We start from the raw sequence: 23,677 nt of genomic DNA on the forward strand, positions 1-23,677 counted from the left end.
TTCTGCAACGCTAGAGCGTATGTGTGTGTGCGAAAAGAACAAATATGTGATAATTGATAAGATATCGCTCCATGCCGGCACACTACGCTCGTACGTACTGCTGCTGCTGCTGCTGTCTAACACCTTGCACAGGGCAACACCGTCTGTGTACTAATAGCGGGCGATCTTCTTACCTGACACGATCGTCGTGCTGCTGCTGCTGCTGCTGGTGCTGTCTCGCTTCCTACTAGACGAGCGAAACTTGTGCGGCACACGACACTACACAACACTACAACTACTCTACCCGTAGAGCAAGCACTAACACACACTCAGGGTACTACTAAATCGCGCCAACTGGGTAGTGTAGATGCTGGAGCTGGAAAATGGTGTTATCTATGCAAATACATGCATCCTCTATTCGTATTGGATTGTTTTATTGTTGGCTTTACGGTGCGAAGCGTCTGCGCATCTCTTTGCGCTCCCGGGAGCGAGGGGGAAGAAGGGGAGGATCGCATTCGAGGTGCTGTCGAGATAAAAAAAACAGCTAAGCCGTTGCAACAATTTGTACATTTGGTTTTTTACAAAGAAGAAGCTTAAAGAGATGGAAATTTCCAAAGAAATTTGTAGCAAGAGCGATTGGAGGAAGAGGCTACTGATCGTACAGTAATGGTATGATCCTTCCTATATGATCCTGTTTACTCAAATGCAAACAGGTGTTGGTTTAAATTGGAAATGTTATTAGATGATATCCTTCGATGATCAACTTAAACTTTCTCATGTTGGAATGATTATTGAACGATCGTTCCAACGAGATGATCAATTTGAGCAAAGAAATGTTATGTGAGATTAAATTTGGAGATATATTGTTTGAGGTTACTAATAAAACGATCTTTTTTACATGATCAACTCCACCAGTTGCTTATAAAATGGAGTTTTATCAACTATTTCTATGATCTTCCCTTACGATCACCTTCACAATACGTTATGGTTATACAGTGGAATGTTGTTGATAATTGAAGTTACATTAAATACAATTAATAAAAGCCAAAGGTGATGGTATGCGTGTGAGTTTTGTGGTCGCTATATACATAATGTTTCCCCCAACAGCATCTTCACACCTTCAATCTCGAGAGATTTCCTTTGTTCTTCGTGCGCCCATTATGTTAGGTGGGATCTTTACAGAAGTACATTTGACAATTTTAAGACACGAAAAAAAACGCTCCCTCCTCTACCTTCCCTTCCTCGTTTCGATCGGAAAGGCAAAGAAGGAGAAGCCAGAAAAAACGGAACAAACCGAAAGCGAAATATTGATTTTATTTCGACAAAACAAACAGTGATCTTCAGGCGCAATATACTAGACGCTCGTGTGCAGGACATTTCGGTGGGGGGAGGGGGGGGGCACACAGAAAGGGTTACCAGAGGGTTACACGAACAAGAAGCACAATACACCCCGGAGGATGACACTGTATTCCGTGTCCCTCTATATCGCTGCGCTAATGCGCTGGCGGCAGGAGGGGAGAGATATAGCAGGGACACCAGGTCACACTATTCGGCCACACTCTCAAACACAGACCGGTGTGTATGTGTGTGTTTGTAAGAGTGACCGGCCGAGGGCGCGCGCGCGCACACTGTGTTTGTCCAATATGTTAACACGGTTTGCTTAATGTGTGTCCACGGAGAGTCATGGAGATTTTGTAAGAGACAAAAAAAACCCCCACTGACGAAAGGCTTCCGTCGCGTCGAGCATCCGCACTGCAATATAAGCCAGCAGGTTGATGGTTTTTGTTTAACTTTATTTAGGGCCTTGTTTTTGATATACGGTGTTGGCGTTGGCGTGTGATTGCAGGATGTTGTCGCTGATAAATCATACACCTTTGGCCGGAGGTAATAATGGGGCTATGAGGGAAAGCAGATCTTCTACTTTATATTCTGCTGCGCTCGCTGACACACACACACACACAGGCGCTGTCGTAGGCGCACATGATCGCACCATTATCACCGGAACGGGTACGCCACCTGCCGCGGTCGCATTCGGTCGCAGCCTGTTTGCTGTTCTACTTTGCCGGAGCAATCTAATTTTGAATCACACACATACACACACACAGACACGCACTCGTTCTGATAGCTTCCGGTGCACCAAGGGGAACAACGAACAACCAAACGGTCTGTGTCTTGGGTGGCGCTCTGTGATCAACTTGGACTTGGAGGAGCCACCGATCCATCATTGCACGACCGGTAATTGAAGGGAAGCGACAGCGTCTTCCAATGACTGTTGTTGCAACACCCAGTCGACCAACATTGGCGGTCGTGGTGGGGTGCTCAAACACTAAAATCCAATTAAAGATGGGAATTTGATTAAAGGCAGTCGTTGAAGGCATTTGAAGCATGGAAATGCGTTTACATGATTTCAGAAACAGACTGCATTGCACTAAGATGTTATCTTTCATGGTCTACGAGTAGATAACAATATAAGGAATGATTTTGTTTCAGAAATTGTTTCTTATGAGCTTCTTGAAGGTTGACAAAATCAACTAACAAGAACCTATGCTTAGATATACCAAGCTGCTGATTGTTAACTACATTTGAGGATCTTTTTTGGCAGAAGATCATTTAAAGTTGCTGGTAATTCCAACTCCAATATTCTACTGTTCTACGTAAAGCAATCTATTATTACACTCTTTCATGGTACTTTATAAATTGACAGCAAAAAATTGCCTTCTGCTCACAGAAAAAAAAAATACGCTCCTTCGAAAGCTATGACCTAACAACATCAATTTTATGATTGCAAAGATAAACTGATAACGGTGGTGTCATGCGCAGGGCGCAAAGAAAGTAGTGTTTATTGTTGCAACCTTTGGCGGGATAATTTCTAGTGAAATAACTTACTCATTTCACACGGTGACTCATAATTATTGCGACGATCTTGATCGAGCATTAGTTTGAGATGTGAAAATATCTTCTGAACAAGCAATGAAAAATGGAGTAAAATGAAAGTAAGAATAATGTTTCCCCCTTTTTTTAGACCACATGTCGTTCGGTGCAGAAGTTGGATAAAACGCTTTTCTTATATGACGTGGATCTCTGTAGAACAACAGGCGTTATTCATTCCATAGGCATCTCTTGCAGGTAAATAGTATCGTCCGTGCCACAGGTTGCTGGCCCTGCCGCACACCCAGAGCTCATCGAAATCGAAACACACACACACACACACACACATTCCAACCAGGATGGGAGATAAGATAATGGCGAGAGCACAATTTTAGTATCACATCCAGCCATAGCGCCCAGATAGCAGCCGTAGCAGCAACAGCAGCAGCGGTGTGCGCTGTACACGTTGTTGAAATGAGTATCACCCGCCCAGATGGGGGAACCTTCAAAGAAGGCAATTAGATTGCTCAAGTCAAGACGTCGGTGGCTGGTGCTTCTTCACATTCACTGCAATATCCCTGCACCCCAGCACCTTGAAGTCCTACTTCTTCTTCTTCTTCGTCTACTCCCTTTCCTTTAGTATTGTTTTAATTTGTGTTGTTGTTCCCCGGTGTCCTCTACCACTTTCCTTCCATATCACCACCCGAACAAGTCCCCCGCACAGGGACTTGGAGATTGCAGAGATTTCTATGTTCCCGCGCACTGTTTGCTCCAATATGGCGCCAGAGTGCCAACAAAGATATAGCGTCAAGGGATATAGACCATTCTGGACACACACATCTTATGAGCCCGGATGCTACGGGACAGGTAAATACTCGGAGATACCGCATCAAACAAACACAACGTGACAAAAAGGAATGGAAAAAACAAAATGATGATGATGATGATAAAGAATCGTCTCGAATCGGATTTAAACATTGTACTTCACATCTAGGCGCTTCTACATTTTGCTCGTAGCAAAAGTTACATTTCATTTGCGATCAACTCTTTCTTATCTTGCTTGTAGCTTATTGATTGATCTCATTTTTGTGAGCGCGAACAATAACAAACGAAATCATTCCCCCGTACAGCTGTGGGCTGTGGTATAAAACGGGGTTAGGGAAAGGCTAAATATGCGAGTTTCACCTGAAGCACCGGTTTGAGGTTGCAGTTCGTGATGGAGCTAATTAGCACTCACTTACTATATTGGGGCTGGGCGATCGTCATGGTACACATCGTCTATCATTTGCTATATACCACACGCATATGCCAAACAACCTTTGGTTTTTGGAGTGGCGCCATTAGAAAATTGTATGTGCATTAATGTTTTAATTTTTTAAAATTATTTTAAGCTTTTACTATGACCATTGTAGACACAAAAATGATCATTTAATACACGATCAAGGACATGGCTGGAAAAAAACCAGCAAACTTCCCCACGCAACCGTCAAATGTAGTAGGCTTTGATTGATTGAATGTCACGTCGCGAAGAGTACACGCTGTAAAAAAAGCACACACAACCAGCAAAATCTAAACATGCCGCGTCGTGATACACGTGCAAGAACGGTTCCACCGTCCCGTAAATCTACCGATACCAAATCCCATCATGGTGGTACTGGCAAAAGTGCCAGTCCACCGTCCAGCAGCAACGCTGCCGAACCAACGAAACCGGCCCCGTCGGCCATACCAGCAACACCCGCGGCACCAGGACTATTCTCCCAAATGGCAGCAACGGCCGGCGGAGTTGCGCTAGGATCTGTGCTGGGCCGTGCACTGGGAGGGCTGTTTGAACGAACGGAGCCGAAGGATCCGCAAAGTGCGGATGCACTAGAAAAGGAAAAACAATCCGCCGTGGAGCAGGGGGCTGCTGTTACGGAGAAGAGTGCTCCCCCGGACGTATGCAATCTGGAGATTAAGCAATTTCTTACGTGCGTCGACAGGGAGGCGGATGTAAAAATTTGCGAAGGTTTCAAGGAAGCGATGCAGCAGTGCAAAAATCGAGCTTCGACGAAAAACTTTACTCTTTAGTCTTTGCTGATAGAGGATAAAAATCAAAATGATTGATGATATATATGAGCAGAATTTTAAATCTGTGAGTAGAATCTTCAAAACAATTAGAGTAAAAAATTCACTAAATAATGGATTTAAAATTCAATTGGCTCATTGTGTCATTTTACCGCCAGACTGTAGTACTAGAATTTTCCAAGAGGTGGCGCTTATCGGAATATGTTGCATACAACCTGCATGCGAGCGGTTCCCTGCGGTATGGTTTGATGATCGAAGATTTTAGATAAAATATAAAAAATACTCACATTTTTGTGAAATTTTGAATCAGAAAAAAATATATAAAGGTTTACAACACATATTCAGGTAATTTGTGAACATTTAACAATAAAACTTAATTTGGCTTATTTTTAAGTGCTACTGCTTATTACAACACTTTTACATTCTTTTTCAAGTAAAAAAACCTACACAAGTGCAAGCAAATGATTATTTAAAGTTAAATGCATGTGCGAGTACTTGTTCACCGACGAAATGTGTTCGGCAACTTCCAACCTCGGTACCGCTAGTGTGTACCGCTTGTGCGTATTATTTTGGGTTACACAAAAAAAACAGCAACGTCGCCGCAACAATGTTAAGCCGGTTTGCTGGGTTCCACGCGTGCATCGGTGTGCGTATGTTTTGCGCCACACTAGCTGATATTAGCGACACGTCTGTATTGGGGCACAGGCCAACCGGGCACTCGCTGCACAACACCAGGCTGCTCCACCACAGTACCGAGCAAATAAACGACCGTAGCGGAGCGTTTCTAGCGGCTGAACACAGCTCTCGCCAACTTCACAGTTGCCCGTGCCAGATCCACCCGGTGTGCCGATCGGATTGCGTTGTGTGGTAGCAGCCCCAGAACAGTAAAGCAAAAAAAAAAACACCATCGAAATGGCCTACCGTGTACTGACGCGTACCGCCGGCAGCAGCCAGCAGCAGCAGCAGCTCAAGTTGCTGTCCGACCTGTTGATCCGTTCGTTCAGCAGCGGCCCCAAGAATGTTGGGTTCATCGGGCTCGGCAACATGGGCGGTCCGATGGCAAGCAACCTAATGGCGAAGGTAAGTGGGGGGCTCACATTTCCGATCCGCCGCATACACACCGCCGGATCGCGTTACGTAAAGGGCGTTTTGATTTCGTTTTTTTTTCTTCTTTTTGTGGTCCAAAAGTGCACACAAACACTCACGTGTGCCGGTAGGGGAAGAAACTCCCTTACACCGCAGCACCCCACCGCATATGGGGTGATTTCTAGGCTTTTTTCTTTATCGAAAGTCAGCCCCGCGTATGATAAGCTCAATGTCAAATTGATAAAAATTGTCTCGCCATCGGTGGTCGTCATCCCGGTGTTGGTGGTGATCGTCAAACGCGTGGAGGCTTGGCGGAATACACATCTCACGCCTACTTTGATAACGTACGTGTGTTACGTACGCACGGACAAACAGAAAGACACACACACACAGACATACGCAACGTCCCGGTGGGCATTAGAAACTGCGAGCATGTCGATGCGCAATGTTGCTAATTACTGATAACTCGTGCCCCGCTAAGGAAATGTGCGAAACACAAAGTTCCATCACGTTACATTTTAGAGATCACCTTGCGTTCCGGTTTGGTGTGTTCACGTCGCGCACGGAACTGCTATTCTTAGCTGACCTTGAAAATCAATCATATACAGCGATCGCGAAAAAGGGCCCACGATCCGGGGGCTGATGGCGGGGGGCAGGAGGACAGTTCATTTACATGCGGCAGCGGTTAGAATGAAAGTGAAACGGCTACGTATCCATAGAATGTTGCCGTGGTTACCCGTTTTGCGTTCGATGGATACTGCGCAATATCTGTGAGAGTGCGTCGTTTTCCTATTGAAAAAATCATATTTACGGACAACCGTAATTGAAAAATTCAATAGAATGCCTTTACATTGCAATGAAATGCTTCTATATCATTAACGTTTTTTTCCCCCACACAGGGCCACAAGCTGCACGTGTTCGACATCTCGAAGGACGCGAAGGAATCGCTGAAGGCGAAGGGTGCCGTGCCGTACGACAATGTGGCCGAACTGGCCAAAGCGTCCGACTTTGTGGTGACGATGCTGCCGAACAACGACATCGTGGCGGACACGTACGACACCATCATCGGTGGCGGCGGCATCAAGAACCAGACCATCTTCATCGACTCCAGCACGATCGATCCGAACGTGGCGAAGGCGGTACGCATACGAACGCGCATGCAAAACGAATCGTCCTTATCGTACTGAACGGGAAACGGCTTTTACTCTCCCCCTTGCAGGTCCAGAAGAAGGTTAAGGCGGCCGGAGCAACGTTCGTCGATGCGCCCGTGTCCGGCGGTGTGCCCGGTGCGAAAAACGCGACGCTCACGTTCATGGTCGGCGGCACGAGCGAGGAGTACCAGGCGGTGAAGGAGCTGCTCGAGGGCATGGGCAAGAAGATTACGCACTGCGGCGGCTACGGCATGGGCCAGGCGGCCAAGGTGTGCAACAACATGATGCTGGGCATCTCGATGTGCGGGCTGGCCGAGTGCATGAATCTGGCCATCCGGCTCGGGCTCGATCCGAAAGTGTTCGCCGACATCGTGAACGCGTCGACCGGCCGTAGCTGGGCGTCGGAGGTGAACAACCCGGTGCCGGGCATCATTCCGACCGCACCGGCTGCCAGCGGCTATGCGGGCGGTTTCGCCACCGGGCTGATCACGAAGGATCTCGGCATTGCGTCGGCCGTCGCCACCAGCTCGAACTCGCCGATCCCGCTCGGTGCGCTCACGCACCAGATCTACCGGACGCTGATGGCGAAGGGTTTGGCCAACAAGGACTTTTCCGTGGTGTACGATTTCCTCAAGAACACGGAGGGCAAGTGAGCGACGAGCGAGAAGCGACGGGGGTTTGGTGGGTAAACGGTCTGACCAGGCGCGGCGCCTACCGGAAAAAACACGCACCCAGGTAGCGCATACAGTCTTCCAGAGCATGCATTTATGAAACGCCAATAAACGGTCGTTTAGATTTTATTTTTTCAAATTTCCAATCAACACGTGGTTTGTGCATTTACTACGAGAAATGGGATTAGTAGAGTTAGATAATCATGCTCATGTTTCGGAATCATGGTGTTGGTTAATTTAACTCATTAGGATTATTACACCCGTTTACCCTATCCCATTCATCCCAATAATAACCATCGTTTCCATACTTACAGTCGTTCGCTTTATTCAGTTCTTCGCCGTATCGGTATTGAGCACGTCCTGCCGGAAGATGTACTCTTCCGCGTACCCTTGCACATCACAGCTTGCCTCGCAGGTGTAGCACACGAGGGTGCCCCAGTCAAGCTGCTCGCTGTTCAGACTGTTCAGCAGCTGGGGCATAATTTGAAATTCAAACACCCGCCGTCCGGCACACCGTCCGCAGGGCGGAATGGCCTGCGGGAGCTTGGGCGACAGCCAGAGCGGTTTGCCGCCCCGCTCGTACCGCAGCACCTGCTCTGGGTCGGCCGAGATGCGCTCCTTGAACTTGTCGAACGTTTTGTCCTCCACCTGGTCGGACGAATATTGGTCCAGCTCCGCCTCGGACAGCTCGTCCAGGGCGCCCGCTTTGCCCTCCTGCTTCAGACGCTCCAGCTCGGCCAGCTGCCGTTTTGCGTTCTCTTCCTCCGAAAGCTTTGCCTTTGGCTCCTAAAATGTCCCTAAAGCCGTATTAGAGTGTTTTCGATTGTGTTTTTGCGATTGCAAACTTACATATTCTTCCTCTTCGGTAATGATTTCAAATTCCGGAAATAGAATGCTGCTTGTACCGCTCGCCGGGACGGTGGACCCCTCCTCGCTGCAGCACACACTTTTGTGGACCGCTTTCCAATCGAGCCGCTGGTGGGCCGCACTGCAGTAGTTGACCGCTTTGCAGCGCGAGCAAAGCTTGGGCCCACGGCAACCACATACGACGCAAAGCGGTACGGGAGACTTGATCGCCGGCTGAGGAAGGGGAAGGAGAAGGTGGACACTGGAGTGTAATTTTCCCGCTAGAAGAGCGTCGCAGGTGTTAATCTGAAGACATTTACCGATTCTTTCGTCTCATCCGGTGGATCATATTCGTAGTACTCGTTTCGTCGTGGCAGCTGGCTGCGTAGTACTTTGATGGTGCTGTAATTGTAACAATAAATTGATGTATTCATCTTGTTTTCCATCTTCTGCGCTGCTGCTTTTACCCTGCTTCCGGTTCGGGTGATTGATTACAGGCCGCCGTTAAGCAGACAAACACGTACAGCGTTCGGTGGAAGCTGTTTTCGTTTGCCTCTACCGGCGCATAAACCTAAAAATAAGACAAATTTTTTTTACTGAAAATGTATCGGGTTCACCCGCCCGTTCTTACCCGCTTACCTGACACAGGAATCCCAGCGGCTCATTGCACTGGCCACACAGCAGATCGTCCGGTTTTGGCAGGAGTTTCAATTCTAGCCATGCCGGTTTGCCGCCAACTTTGCTGCGGAAGAATTTGTTCGTCAGCAGCCACGGTTCACACGGTTCCAGAAAACCTAAATCTACCGAAGTAACCTCCATCTCGCAGAATAGCCACTCCTCACGGCTTTCCTGGCTGTTAGACCGTTCCGTTAAACTGGACCGCTATTCTGGAGAGGAATGTAAACAAGAAAACGTGCGTTTGACAGTTCGCAGTAGGACATGTGCAATCACATTGCCAACGGATGCAGGAAGTTTTCTGCTAGCAGAAACGGCTTAATGTAAAGAGAAACGACTTACAAGCGTTCGGGCAGTGTATTTTCAACAGGTTAGGCATTAAGAAAAATTTTGTATTTTGCCCTTTTTCATGTAAATTATCAAGATTTCAGCAAAAGCTAGTCGTTTCCATCTGGTTGGAAACGCCGTACCCAAGGAACAAAATCGCTGCTGACCCAAAGAGCAAATTGCGCGGGTTCTGAAACATTGAAATTCACGACTGTGCATTGATCCACGATGATCATTGCATGCTTGTTAAATGCTTATTGGTAGACTTTGAATTCTTTCTTTAACATTTGTATAATTGTTTTACAGTCTGACCTCACTGGCTGAACTTCGATTGCATGCCAACTATTTAATTTGTGCTGTTTAGGTGGCACGTTTTTCCAAACAAAAAAAAAAAAAAAAAAAAACTAAACAGGTATTGAGATTTTTGTGATTTTTTTCAAAAATGCTTTTTGCTATACAACTCTTTTTTCCATACAAACAGGTGGGCCTTCATCGAATAAACGGTGCGTTGCAATGAACAATGTGTAGCTACTGCTAAATCCAAATGTAGCTGAAACCGATTCGAACGTAGTTGATAATGATATATTCTCATAGATTGCGATCCATAGCAACCGGATAAAGATCGTGTGCAACCTCACTAGTTGGCAGGCAATTGTATCCGAAACCGTTGACCTCATACTGTAATAATATGTTCATATACCATGGATATTGAAAGGACGTTGTGTGGGAAACGCTCGAGTCATATTGAATTTGATCGTCGCTCGGCATACTAGAGCTGAAATAGGATTGCCAGATAGTTGTACGTCTTTAGTAGACAACCAGACTTAATATGTACATTAGCTATGTTATTGATGATATCTACTTTACCATTCTTTTTTCCTTTCACAAAAAAATCACAATCAACTCGTTTTTTCACATTCTATTAGCCGCGTTCTCACACGGCACATTCTGCTATAAAATATCAGTCTAACACAATTGTTCAAAAATTATGACTAGATGCATACATACTCTTCCTGTAAAATGTATGAAATAATTCACTATTTTCTTGCTATTACCAGCCTGATTCATTATTAAAATCATAGTTCAAATTTGAATCAAAAAGCGCTGTCAGATGTCAAACTGTTGTAACAAACTTTTGGCTACTTGTCAAATCGTTCTACATTACTTGACTTCCTGCACAGTCCTTGACCAGAACCCGTGTTTTAAGAATTATTTTGTTAAATTTCTATAATTTTATCCATCGTGGTGTGTGAACGCATTTTTTTTAACACTTGTTGCTGGTGGAAGGGGAAAAGTTTGAAGAAAGATATGACGTACCTATTCACTTTACACTGCTTCACACATTCTCTTATCTGACAACAAACTGACGCTACCATCAACACCCGTCAACTTTCGTTGGCTGGGTGTTGGGAAGCAATTTTTTTTCTAACCATCTCCATCCCCGTTGCTAACCACTTTCTCGTGCACAGAACGCAAATGCAAATCATTTCGAACAGCTCGGTGGCTTGAAAAACTACCCCAAAGCTAAGTGCAAACCATTGTTTAGCCATTGCTTCGCCATTTGGTCCAGCAAAACCCGTACAAAGTAAGCGAACCCGGTTGTCGGGCCCCGGCACAAGGACGTTCCTACGATCAGCTGTGGGTGTGTGTGTGTGCGGGCGCGTGCCATGGAACCCGTGCGCACGCATCGCAGTGTGCGTGTGCTGGCGTGTACGTACGGTGCTGGGCAGGTTGGTAGTGTTTGTGCCGGCCCGTCCACTTGTAAGTGGTCCATCGGCCGACGGAAGCAGCAGCTTCGGCAGTGGCTGTCAGCAGCAGCGAAAAAGCAGCAGCAGCAGCAGTAGTCAGTAGCAGGGCAGGCGAGCAGCAGCACGGTGCAGCCAACAGAATCCAAGAGACGGCCTCCCCTCCACCACCGTGCGTTCGTGTCGACGGTGTGAAAAGAAAGGACAAAGAAAGTTGTAACACTAATCGCTCTCTGCGGTCGGTTACTACTGTGCTTGGAAGCAGTATTTCCAATCGGAACAAAAATCGGATCGGATTCGAATCGAATTCTAACGCGAGGTGACAGAGCTGTGTGATAAAAAAGGATGAAAGTGTGAGAAGAAGAAAAGGAAAGGAAAACGAACACCCAACTTGCGGGCCCGGCTGTGAACGTGAAGAAGGAGATTTTTTTCTTCTCAATTCCATTCCACTCGTTTTTCTTGCCCCCCCTCCCCCTCCTATCTAACTGGTCGGATTTCCTCCCGCTACGCGGTAGTGTATGTGCCGTGTGCGCGCGTGTGTGTGTGTGTTCGCTCCCATTGATTGTGTCGCGTGCGGACGTGCGTGCATGTGTGTGTGTGTACGTGCACACGGGGTGGGGGTGTGAATGATCACGGAAGAGACGTGAAAAGTAACGTGAAGTGACGTGCGGCAGAAGGGTGGCTTTTTTTTAGTTCGTGTATGTGTTTGTATGGTGGCGTTGCCCCCTCCCCGCGATCAGCCGTTGTGCAGTGTGAAGTGTGTGGTGTGCGGTGCCGATTAAAAACGCACAGCAGCGGTCTCTCGACGTGGTTTCCTTCGATTTTTTTTCGGCCGTTGAAGGAAGACCAGAGTGTGAGTGAGAGAGAGAGAGAGCTGCGGCGGCGACACTGGGATCAATTTTTCGGTCGGTCGAAGCCAGCGGTGTCACGAAACGTGTTTGGTGTTGGTTGCCGGGCAGCAGCAGCAGCAAGGAGGTGTCGTACTCCCCACATCCTCCCCCGTACATCTACCGGAAGGATTGTCCCGTTCGCTGTTAAAGCTGCTAGCCAGCGGTAGCAACAGCAGCGCTTTTACACCCATCAGAAGAAGATAAAGTGATCGTGCATGTGTGTGGCTGTGTGTGTGCGTGTCTTTTGTGCAGGGGTGAAAAAAGGCAACCCGCTTGCGCCCCGTCCCCCTTTTGCTAATGCAACACATTAATACACACACTCCAAGCACACATACAAAAATCCTTCAAACACACACACACAGTGTTTGCAGTGTGAGGTGAAAAGCGGGGTGCCGCTATAGGAAGATTGCACGAGTGCAACGAAAACGAGGTTGAAAAGTGAGAAGAAGCGAAAAGATTCCGTAACCACCCATAGCAGCAGCAGCAGCAGCAAAAGTGGAAAGAAATTGCGAGTGGCTGTGTGTGTGTGTGCTTTTGTGCGCGCGTGTATGTCAGTGTGGTGAGGTTTCTGCTTTTTCGGGTTTTTGTTAACTCGCACGCTTGCGGGTGAACGAGTGTGAGAGAGAAAGAGAGAGAGAGAGAGCGCAAGGGAACTGTGCAACCCAGCACAGTGTGTCGTCTATCCTTGCGGAGCGCAAGCTAGAGGGAAGCGAAAGCGCGCTAGAGAAGCAACGCGCTAGAGACCGGTTCCGCTATCTCTGTCGTGTGCACGCTCGCTCGCTCACACCGGGTCCCGAATGTCGGGCGACGGGATGTGTGTGTGTGGTGTGGTGTCGCGCAACGTGAATAGAGAAAAGCAGTAGTAGTTGGCCGTGGAACGACGTCGTCGTGTGCGCGAAATGATGTGTCCGTCCGCTCGGGCGTGTGCGTGCTAGTGTGGGTCAAAGTGGAAGTGGGGGAGAAATAAAGGTGGTAGCAACTCGTCGATCGCGCTCCGCGTGTCTCTGTCGATCTCGCTCCTCACTCCCCACGGTTCGGTCACAGAAACGTCACGACGAGCGCTCGTACAAAGAGAAGCTCACCCGTGTTGGTGTGTGTGTGTGAGCGCGTGAAATTGATGAATTAGGAAGCTAGTTAGTGGCTGTCACAGGAAGGACGGTGTGCGCGGGTGACCATTTAGTGTGCGCTGGTGTCAGTGTGTGTGGTGTGCAACACGAGCGAAGGGAGGGCAAAAGAGACAGACATCGTCTTCTCTCTCTTGCGTGCGTGCACGCGCTCGCTCGTGTGTGTGCGGCTGCTTCTCATTCATTTCGGAAAACGCGTACATATCCAACCAACAAACACACAAACACAGCGAAAGAAACGCACACAGTTGGAACATTGCGGGTCGCACACAGCTATACAAGTCAGTCACACATACAACCCCCTCTCCCCCCTCGTACACCAGCAGCAGCGCGGAAGAGATGAGCCGATGAGAAGAGATGCTGTCGGTGGTTATGTATGCTGCTGGCTCGGCCGCTGCTGGCCTGTGAGCGAGAGCGAGACGGGTGCGCCGCACACATCACCGTCGGTGGGTTCAGCTGGCAACAAAGTGTGTTGACCACCACCCCACCATCGATTGGAGGCGAGTGTAGTTGACCGACTAAAGGGCGAAAACGGCAACCATCATTGGCTCAAACCAACAAGAAAAAAAAGGTAATTAAAATAGGATGAATGGTCCTTTTTTAAGTGTTTTTCTATGTACTATTGTAATGAGGATGGGGGGGAGTATTCAGTGTGCGGTAATGAGCGAATGTGCACGCATTTTTGGAGAGGTAGGCAGCAAGAAGTCAGTCCGCAGAGGTTACTTTGATTCCGTACATTGCAGCTAGACCACGATAAACTACTTAATTGTGTGCTGCCACACGGATACATACAGCCCCCCACACACACACATAGACGTAGCACTTTGTAGTAGCAAGGCTGTGTGTGGGGACGGACACGTACGACTGATGGTTTATTACAATGTGTGAAGTTATGATTTAACGAATCAAAAAGTTATTAACGTGATAAAAGCTTAACATTCGCCGCTTTTATGCTTCCTACAGTGATGGGGATATTGAGAGAGCAAGAAAGAGAGAGAGAGTGGGAGAGAGAGAGGGTGTATTTTACTAACTTAACTTGTATAGAGCATTAGGTATGGCCAACCACACCACGTACAACCAAACCAGCAGTGAGCGGGCAAGATGATGGTCTAGAGATCACATGTTTGGAGAGCCGAGACCGAAGACCGAACGAAGAGATCATTTTATTTTGTCTCTAGATCGGACGATTCTCCACCTCTTCCTCCACCGCTGCTGGTCCCCTGAAACTGCGGGAGTGTGGGAGGTAATGTGAATAAATTTGGAAGCCAACCATCCACCCCTCCCTTTTGCACTGGCTCACCACCCTATCGCACCATCGTTTTGGACTTGAATAAAGACCAAAAAAAAGCGCTCAAAACGGAGCTGGAGAAAGAAAACTTACATGAATGGGGTTTGAGCTGCTGGCTGGTGCTGGCGGTGCTGGGTTGGGTTGGTGGTTGTGTTGAGTGAGCTCGCACATATGTGTGTTCAGCGAAGAAGATCTTTTCGTGTCGCTTTTTTTTGTTGCCCTCTTCCTTCGACTGTGTGTGAATATATTCAGGTTTGTTGCGAAAGCCGAACATGAAATTGAGAGTTGGCGCTGCTGCTGCTGCTGCTGCTTGCTGCTCCTTTCCATTCGAAATTGGGCGAACCACCACCACAGTTGGCGTTGCGCGATTTCCTTACCGTCGGGCCCCTCCGGTGCTGCGGCCAGCTCGCTCTACTGGTGTGTGTGTATGTGTGCGATGTTGGCCGCAAAAAAAGTGATGGTCCGTGGTCCGTCCGAGGGAAATAGACGGAGAGATAGAGAGCTGTATAGTGAGAGAGAGAGTTAGAGAGAGGGAGCGAAAGAAAAGCCATTGTGTGTATCGTGCTAGAGCACAAGCGCTGAACAGACCTTTTTCACGTACGCACATGCATGCATTGGTCTCTCCCACCATCCCCCCGCGTGGTCGTCGGTGTGCGGTGAACTACTTACACACCCCATCATCGCCGCATCCCCACTCCCTCCTCGAGGGCTAGTGCAAACGCTACCAAAAGTCATTGTACCATTGTCGATTTTTACATATGAAATTAAATATCTTGCCAAAACGTTTCCCTCTCCCTGGTGGGGTGCAGTGTGCGGCGGGAGAGAAGAGAGTTCGAACCCTCTCACACAGGGGTCACCCAGTTTGGCAATGGTTTCGATGTAAATTATATTGTTAATTTGTTTCGCCTAACTCTTCAAAACTTGCCCTAATAGTTAGAAATGTATTAATATTGTCTTTTTTTCTCTTTCTCCCTCTCCTTTTGCAGTTATGGATAGAAGGGACTCATCGGCAACTGCGTGAGGAAAAGTAAGCATGATACGATGAGTACGATAAGCTTATAGTTGATCAAATTTACAATCAACCTGTTAGAGAAAGGCATCCCGATCCCATAGTCTGCTTAAAACCATCGTTTTAATTCTGTTGGATTTGCTCGATGCTCCAAATGCCACGAGTTGATGAATTTTGCCATGCAAAACTCCACCTTAGCTTCCAGTTTGAGTGGGTCCTCACCAAGAAGGAATCCACAGCAAGCAAAAATGTGTATGAATATGAATATGAATATGAATATTATCGACAAAGGATATCGGCTGTGTGGTTTGTTTTATCAGCCAGACGTCTGATTTCAATGACCCTTTCTGTTTAAAACAATTGTTTGTCGCCAAAGCTCGGTCCATACTAGAGTTCAGTGTTGTAACATGGTCATGGTCTATCCATAACATACTGGTCCACAAATGGTTCGCACTTATTCAGCGTATTGAGACGAAATTCACCAGAGTAGCTATTCAAACTCTTACGAGCAGAGCTTCTTCGGCAGGCCACGCAAAGGATATTGGGCAGAGTCTTTGACACATTGTCTACTAACCAGTTCTTCCCACTAGTTGCGTCTGATCCAAAGGTTGGGAAGCCTATACATTGGGAAGGGAGTGTTTAGCTTGGAAATGCATGGGGCTCTGTCCTATTTCGGAGATTGGAATGAAAGGTTCTGTTCTGGATTTGAATCTCTGTTCGCGTGCGTAACAGAAACCTAAGTGTGGAATGTGGAACAGACTAAAACATATGAAACTCCTAGGTGGCTTCTGCTGAGTCTGCAGTCCTGAGATAGGCGTAGAGAGGTAGGGCAAGCGATAAAAAAGAGATTGTGTATCTTGGAATACTATTTCTGGTGAAGTGATGGGTAAAGTTGTCAAAAAACCGGAGTCGACTCCGACCATTTCAGAACCATTTCCGGAAGGAGGTCCACCCAGCATTATCCGGAGTCATCTGATCCGACCAGAATCGCCCGTAGTCGTCCAGAGTCACCCTGAGTCATCCGGAATCGGTGTCGTCCGTAGTCGGCCTTCGAAAGTAAGGCCTGTATACGAAATGTACGCAAAAAGTGAAGGATAAAAAATACAACAAAATGAAATGTCTGATCACAAGCACTATGCTTAAACGGCTCCGTTAACTCCGGTCATCTCCGATTGGCTCTGGACGACTCCTAATGAATCTGACTCTGATCAATTCCGGCCGGCTACGGAAGACTCAGATTCCAGACAACTCCGAACGACTCCGGACGACTAGGAATCGCACTAACAATAGTAAAAGTCGGATCAGAGTCGCGTTTTATAATGGTACGACCTAACAACAAGGGTTCATGTTCCGTATAGATCGAAACTCTCATACCGACTATCCCGCTATGGGTAAATCGAACAAGTCACTGATAGCCATGCTCATTAGCGTCTAGGACTATGATTGTTGCATCAAATAAAAACGTCATGAGATGCGGTGCGGTCATGCGCTTCATACGAGACTTATTCTATCACACAACCGAGCTAATCAGACCATACTGCCCCGGCATGTAGAAACCTTCAGGCCATATCGAATGCCTCAACTCTTTGGATAAGTCCTGCTTTTTGGCGTAACAACTTACGCGATCATGCCGTGATAGACAGGCTTCGGCCTGTTCGAGACTTCCTCCCTCTAGGTAACACTTGCTACGAATAGTTTCGCTAAGATCCAGCGATCGAGAACCTTTTTTGTTAGCTTTTGAATCGATCTTGTTTCCTTACTTTGGAGTGCCGGAAATACGCCCATAAATGGATGTCCTAAAAGTCCTTTGAGGTTGGTTCGATGGCATTACCAATCCAATACAAGAGGCCCGTGTCAAACTGTTGTAGCCCTCATATTCCTGGAGGTATCAAACGATCTTCAATTGCTCCAATGTTATAATTGGTACAATCTAAAGACCAATTGCGATTGCATAGAAATACTGTGAGTCAGGAATGAAAGCTGAATTGACATAGAATTAAAAAGAATTAGACACCAATTCTTTCTACAATAATAGGTGCGAGTGTTACTTAGGCTTGTGGATTCAATTCAAACACGAAATCGAATTAATCTCTTTTACCTTTGACGTGGGTCAGCTCTGACTGAAACTGGTATACTACACTGTTGTGGAATGCTGTCTTTGATACCATGTTCGTACCACCCGGTTGGTACTGTAAACTACAGTTTACATGACAATTATAAAGCGCTTTGTGGTGTAAATGATCAATTGAGGCTTAGTGCTTTAATTTACATCACGAAATCCCAGAACGGTTCAAAGTTGAGTTTTGCATGCGCCTCCAATCCTCTAAGTAGCATCTTAAAAGCTCCTCTCAACCATGTGCTCTTGGGGTGCAGGGTAGGATACGAGCTCTATAAAACACCACCCTCACCCAAGCATATATGATCGTGTCTCTGTGTGTGTGTATGTGTCTCGCAAGCGTCTCGTGTTACTCGTGTCCATCCACCACTCGATATCCCCCTCCCCAATTTCTAGTGGTGGGTGGTGGGTAAGAGGGTGAATGATGAAGGGTGGTGGCGCACAGAAGATTGATATAAATTTGAATATTTTCTACATTGCCGTGCGCTTTGCCGTACGCTGTTTCCTGCCGAGTGTGTGTGTGCGGTCTGGTATACGTGAGCTTGAATGGGACGGTGTACGGCGATTATATTTCTAGCCGACCACCACCATCATGGCGGCAGCGCCAACACAGGGGGCAGACCACTGCCGCTGCGGAAGTTACCTTCGGCGACGATCAGATCGTCGATTCTACACACGCACATAGCGAACGGGGCGCTCCTTTGCCTGTTTCCTATGCCAAGGTGGTAGTGGAGGGGATGGGGGGGGGGGGGCTACTTAGTAGCGGACAACACCGATCGTGTGGTAGTCTGCAGGGCAGGGGCGCTTAGTAAGGAAAGGGGTATGCGCGCTCGGGTTGGGAGCAAATGGGGGATGAGTAGCTAGGATTTACTTTTGTCTTGCTGATCGAGTCGAATTGTGGGAGGAGGGGGGATTGTTCCGTTTTTGAGCATGTGTGCGTGTGTAGTTCTTCCGGAATTCCATCATCAAAGTCGTCGATCCAGGACAGGAGGAAAGGACGAATGGATTAGGGGTTTGTATAGGGTAAGGTGTACGCATTGAATTAGTGTGTTAATCAAATCGAAACACAGACACACACACCTTTGTATGATCCATACAGGCACAGCAAAATGTGTGCACGACGAAATCTATTCGGCGCGGAGCGCGTCTACGGACAGTCTAACCGTGTGGCGCTGCTTGTTACGCGCTGTGTTGCCTGTCCCACATGTAAGCATATGGGTCCCCCCGAAAAAAAACGCCCACACACACACACACACGATGAACGCACACAACACCGATCCGCGGACCGATAGATGGGGTGGGAAGATGGTGGTGATGGTGGGGTATGGTGTGCGCTGCTGTGTCGTCGCGTCATGCTTTTCTGGTGTGGCGATGCTGCTGCTGGCTGCGATTGTGGTTTGGTGGTTGGTGGTAGAAATGAAGGAACGGGGAAGGTGCAGAGAGGCGCCAATGAGAGGGAAGACCGGGCGAGGGAAGGGAAGAGGAGGGGATAGCGAATGACGGTGGCAGCGGCGGCGGCGAGGCGAAAGTCAATCGAAAAGTCGAATCTAATACACATATGCAAAGCAAGCAAGCAAGCAGGAGAGCCAAGCCCTGACCGTCATCATCATCATCATCATCATCATCAGGTCGTGAAGCAGAAGCTGCTGCTGCTTGGATGAGTTTTTTTTGTTACCCTCTTTTTAGGGGTTGACATAGCGAACGATAGAGAGAAGCAGTGAGGGAGAGTGAGGTGGTGGCAGGGGGCACAGGGTGGTGTGCGCTTCGTCGAAGCTTGTAGAAAACGTCAGAACGCTCACTGCTTTGAATGAGTGTAAAAGGAGTGTGTGTGTGTGTGCGGCGGCTGCGAAAGCGAAACAGACACGGCATGCTGCTGCTGTGGTGCCGAGCGAGAGAGCGAAACAGCAGCAGCAGCAGCAGCAGTTGGAGCGAAAAAAATGGTGTGCCGCGGGTGTGTGCGTGAGCGAGTCGCGGGTGTGCGCGTGTGTATGAGTATCGGTGTGTGTGTGTTTGTGTGTGCGCTCGCAAAAGGGGGAGCGATTTGTCCTTGAGAAAGGAACCACAGCGGTTCTTGCTGGCTATTGCTGCTGCTGCTGCTGCTGTTGCTGCTCTGTTGCGCTTTACATTTTTGCTGCTGGCTGGTTGGCTTCTTTTTTTTTTTGCTTTTGCCCAACGATTGCTGCCGGCACGCTTACGTGCGCGTGTGTGTGCTGCGGCCGCTGGGTTTAGGTTCGCTAGTTGACTGCTTGCTGGGGTTCAGCTTTTGACCGAGAGCCGGTTTTTTCTTTTTTAATTCGGTCATCGCTTAGGAGGGGGATGATGGGAGATTGAAGCAAAAAGGGGATGGTGGTAGGATTTTTATTTTAGCCAAGACAGCATATGTGTGTGTGTGTGTGTGTGTGTAAGAACTTCGCCATGTCGATCCGAATAGAGACTCCAAAAAAGAATTGTCGACGGTGGGGGGAAGAAGGGGTGGGGAAGCTCAAATCTGTGCCTTTCCCCAGGCACCTTGTTTCGGCCACTTCTAATGGTTTTTAGCACTGCACCCCTCCTCCATCATCATCCCCCTCCCTCCTATTGTTGGGGATCTCTCAAACTGTGTTACTTTGTGACCGAAATGTAATAACGGCGACGCTGTCTATAAACTATAAATCCTTCATTTAAAAAGGACTGGTGTGTGTGTGTGTGTTTACATTTTTTGGACGCAGAAAATTAGTTGCATGTAAAACACACACTAAGCACACACACACACAAACACACATACATCAGCACAGCACAGCAAGCACATTTGCAAAGAATTAGCGGAAGTGTCTAACGCCGAGCAGAGCATGGTTGTCACGGCTTGCTTGAATGTTTTTTTTTGGTGTGTGCTTGCGTGCATGCGTGTGTGTGTGCCATTCTAATACACACAATTTTTAGAAACGCCATTTGGTCGCCGGTCCCCGGTGTCGTGTCCCGTGTGTGCCCTTCCGCCGCCTGTGTCCGTTTACTCCGTCCGTGCGCGAGATGATGCCGCTTCGTCGTTGAATTTGTGTGAGACCGCTGCTTCCTCTCTCTTTCTCTATCTCTCTTGCTCCTTTCGTTCTTCTTCCACTCCCCCCCCCCTCCAATCTCCCTCCTTCCTCGTTCCCCGTTGGTTCTCATCCGCGGAAATTAACCGTGTGCCGCGCCGGCAGTGTGTGTAGCGGTCGGGTCTCCACATCCATCTTCCCATTGCATAATTTGCGCGACCGGGGACCGCGCCTCCTCTCCCACCATGATGGGTTATGTGTGTGCGTGTGTGTGTGTGTATGTACAGTACAACGGTTCCATGGAGTGTTCCCATCGCCACACGGCCAGCTCTTCTTGTTGCTGGTATTTTATTTTATGTTCCGTTTGTTCGCTCTATTTGCTTTCTTGTGCCCATTGTCTCTGCACACACAAGAAGCACACTTTTGTGTCAATCAGTTGGCGTGTTCTTTTGTGGAAATTGTTCGCGTGTGTGTGTGTGTGCGTGTTGCTTTGAAAGGTTGAAAGAGGGAATTCTTCATGCACAGCGGAAGAGAAAAGCCGGCCTGTTGTCACTGGGCTGGTGTTTGCGGGGGTCAAAACAGAGGGGTTGGGAGTGAGGAGAGGTCTATAAATGCATAGAAACCGATTGTTGATCGAATCTCCATTCCGTGGTGTCCCTCTATCGAACTCTCTCGCTCTCTCTCGCTCTCCCCACTGATCGCCAACACTATCGGCTCATAAAAATCTGCAAACACACACACATACGCTTCCGTCCGCCCAATATCGTTTCGTCAATGATTCTTTGTCCGGATTGAACTGGTTCTTTTTTCGGTGGGGGTCGTGGGAGTGGGAGAAGGGTGGTGTAGCAAATTTCTTCTCCACAAGTGTGTTACCAACCCCCCTTCATTCCCGCCCATTGCAAGGGGTTTGAGTGATTGAAAAGAGAGAAATAGAGGAAGTAAAAGAGAGTGTGAGAGAGAGAGAGAGAACCTCAGGAATAAAAGCAAGTCATTATCGAGCAAAGAGAGGAGAGGGACTCTTAAATTGTTGTGCAAGCTCGGAAGAAAGGGAACGCTAGTTTGCCTCCCACCCAACCCCACCCCAAACCCCCTTCTCTTCAACACCTTTGTTTCCTTATACACAAAAAATATCCTTTTTTGTGCGCTCCGAAGCACGCGATTTCACTTTCACACGCGCGTCGTCGTGCCCCTGCTGCTGCTGCTGCTGCTGTTGTGCGTCCGAGGTTGGTGAGGTTTTGTGCTGCAATTGGAAGAGGAGGGGGGGGGGGAGCGAAGAGAGAGATGAAACAACCCAATCCATCCTTTTCAATCCGTGCTTCAACCGGCTTAGCCGCTGCCCCTACACTTCATGAATTCTTCCCCCTGTTCAATCGGCGTTACAATGCCATTCACTATAGTGCTCGCGTGGCCTCTTCTTTCTCTTCTTCTTTTTCTTCTTCTTCCTCCTCTTCTTCTTTGTCTTCTTCTTGTTGCACATCCTGTTGAAAGGGAGACAGAAAAGGGAATGGTTTGCACGCGCTTATATAGCTCAAGGTCGTTAGCGACACCTGCTAGAGCGAGAGAGTGAGAGAGTGAGAGAGAATGGGGAGGAAACAGCATACTGCTGTCCCCCCACTTGTGCTTCATTCTACCCCCTCCTCCCCTGTGGTTTGTGTGTGGTGTGTTTGCTTTCTAATAAAATTTTCCCTACCCCCTGCTAGTGTTGGTGGTGTGTTGCTATGTGTGCGAGGGTTCCTTTGTTCTGTTGGGCTGTTTTGGGGTGATTTTTTTATGGGATGGGATGGATGGGAAGGGGGATGAAAATGTATAATTGCAGGAAAATGCTGGTGCGTGTGTGTAATTGTCACCTTCGTGTATCATTACGTGTGTGTGCGTGTGTGGCAGCATACTTTTAGTACCGTTTTGGGGTGATTTGTTACGGGAATTATGCTTCCCTGGGTGTGTTGAGCCTCTGTTTTTCCCTGTTGATATGCACGTTTTTCATCGCTTTTGTCTTTTTGTCACCCTAAAATTGTAACTGTAATGTGTATGTGTGTGTGTTTCAATGTAATAATCTTTGCTCAATAATTAAATGCATTCCTTTAAACATTAACACACATGTTGATAGCACAGGTTCTTCTATAATAATCAAAAAATAGGAAATGTCTTTGTTTCCCTTTCTACTAACAAACACACACATACACTCGGTCATGCATGCTCTCTTCCTCCATATCGTGAAGGTTGTTCTGCGTGTGTTTAGCATGAAATTGAATAATGCCGGTTAAAATCGGGTCAACGCCATCCGGAATTTTCTCCACTTGTGGTGCGCTCTGTCAAAATTACTGTTTCACTCCGCAGGCCGGCTCTTTCTCTCTCTCTTTCTCTCGCTTTTTTCTCTCTCTGTGGAGAGAAAACTCACTGCTTTTCCTACACTCAAATCGTGCCTGTCCGCCTTCCATCCATGGAAATTGGGTGAGAAGCGTGCCGCGCGTTGTGTATTACAATGCTCAATCTATGCTTTCGGCAGGGAGCAGCAGCAGCAGCTCTCCCATCCCAAGCGAGAAATGGTTGTGACTGTGCGCGCATGCGTGTCTGTCTCCCCGGTAAGGCGGAAGCGGCGCGGTACAAGATGGGTTGTCTCTTTCTCTGCCACTTCCATTCTTGGCTGACGACTTCCTCCGACCCGACAAAACCTGTCCCTCGCTTTGTGTGTGTTTCCATGGGTCAAAGTGTGGTGTGTCTTGTGAAAATATTAATTCAAACATCCAATATACCACTCCAACCTGAAACCAGTGTTAATGTAACGGTGCCGGTGAGGGCGAACTCTTCGGGACGAGCCGCAATGGCC

General features: G+C 47.8%; 4 protein-coding genes across 4 annotated transcripts in view; 3 read left to right on the forward strand and 1 right to left on the reverse strand.

Moving 5' to 3' along the window:
- Window positions 1-4,339: 4,339 nt before the first annotated feature.
- Window positions 4,340-5,304, forward strand: LOC120894041 (coiled-coil-helix-coiled-coil-helix domain-containing protein 2-like). The gene is made up of 2 exons (XM_040296386.1): window positions 4,340-4,978; window positions 5,070-5,304. Exon 1 carries the CDS (start codon window positions 4,423-4,425, stop codon window positions 4,912-4,914), a length of 492 nt encoding a protein of 163 aa, XP_040152320.1. The 5' UTR covers window positions 4,340-4,422; the 3' UTR covers window positions 4,915-4,978; window positions 5,070-5,304.
- A 318-nt stretch (window positions 5,305-5,622) lies between these two features.
- Window positions 5,623-7,964, forward strand: LOC120897559 (probable 3-hydroxyisobutyrate dehydrogenase, mitochondrial). The gene is made up of 3 exons (XM_040302535.1): window positions 5,623-5,991; window positions 6,897-7,136; window positions 7,217-7,964. The coding sequence occupies exons 1-3, from the start codon at window positions 5,824-5,826 to the stop codon at window positions 7,799-7,801; spliced, it is 993 nt and encodes a 330-aa protein (XP_040158469.1). The 5' UTR covers window positions 5,623-5,823; the 3' UTR covers window positions 7,802-7,964.
- A 154-nt stretch (window positions 7,965-8,118) lies between these two features.
- LOC120897557 (programmed cell death protein 2) lies at window positions 8,119-9,795 on the reverse strand. Its single transcript, XM_040302534.1, has 6 exons — window positions 9,683-9,795; window positions 9,305-9,552; window positions 9,133-9,236; window positions 8,986-9,067; window positions 8,669-8,899; window positions 8,119-8,605 (listed from the first exon to the last, which is right to left on the reverse strand). Exons 2-6 carry the CDS (start codon window positions 9,482-9,484, stop codon window positions 8,147-8,149), a joined length of 1,056 nt encoding a protein of 351 aa, XP_040158468.1. The 5' UTR covers window positions 9,485-9,552; window positions 9,683-9,795; the 3' UTR covers window positions 8,119-8,146.
- A 1,338-nt stretch (window positions 9,796-11,133) lies between these two features.
- Window positions 11,134-23,677, forward strand: part of LOC120897556 — a 39,864-nt gene continuing 27,320 nt past the window's right edge. Inside the window, 2 exon segments of the mRNA XM_040302533.1 lie at window positions 11,134-13,997; window positions 15,701-15,741. The gene's annotated coding sequence lies outside the window, so the exon portion shown is untranslated.

The sequence above is a fragment of the Anopheles arabiensis genome, chromosome 2, assembly GCF_016920715.1.
Source record: "Anopheles arabiensis isolate DONGOLA chromosome 2, AaraD3, whole genome shotgun sequence".
NCBI lineage: Eukaryota > Metazoa > Arthropoda > Insecta > Diptera > Culicidae > Anopheles > Anopheles arabiensis.

Bases quoted from the DNA above. Each gene is read 5' to 3' on its own strand.
- LOC120894041 (XM_040296386.1), top strand. From the start codon at position 4,423: ATGCCGCGTCGTGATACACGTGCAAGAACGGTTCCACCGTCCCGTAAA.
- LOC120897559 (XM_040302535.1), top strand. From the start codon at position 5,824: ATGGCCTACCGTGTACTGACGCGTACCGCCGGCAGCAGCCAGCAGCAG. The intron at 5,992-6,896 runs GTAAGTGGGGGG...TCCCCCACACAG, and splicing joins CAAGCAACCTAATGGCGAAG to GGCCACAAGCTGCACGTGTT. The intron at 7,137-7,216 runs GTACGCATACGA...TCCCCCTTGCAG, and splicing joins ATCCGAACGTGGCGAAGGCG to GTCCAGAAGAAGGTTAAGGC.
- LOC120897557 (XM_040302534.1), bottom strand. From the start codon at position 9,484: ATGGAGGTTACTTCGGTAGATTTAGGTTTTCTGGAACCGTGTGAACCG. The intron at 9,068-9,132 runs GTAAAAGCAGCA...TTACAATTACAG, and splicing joins TCACCCGAACCGGAAGCAGG to CACCATCAAAGTACTACGCA. The intron at 8,900-8,985 runs GTAAATGTCTTC...CCCCTTCCTCAG, and splicing joins CGGATGAGACGAAAGAATCG to CCGGCGATCAAGTCTCCCGT.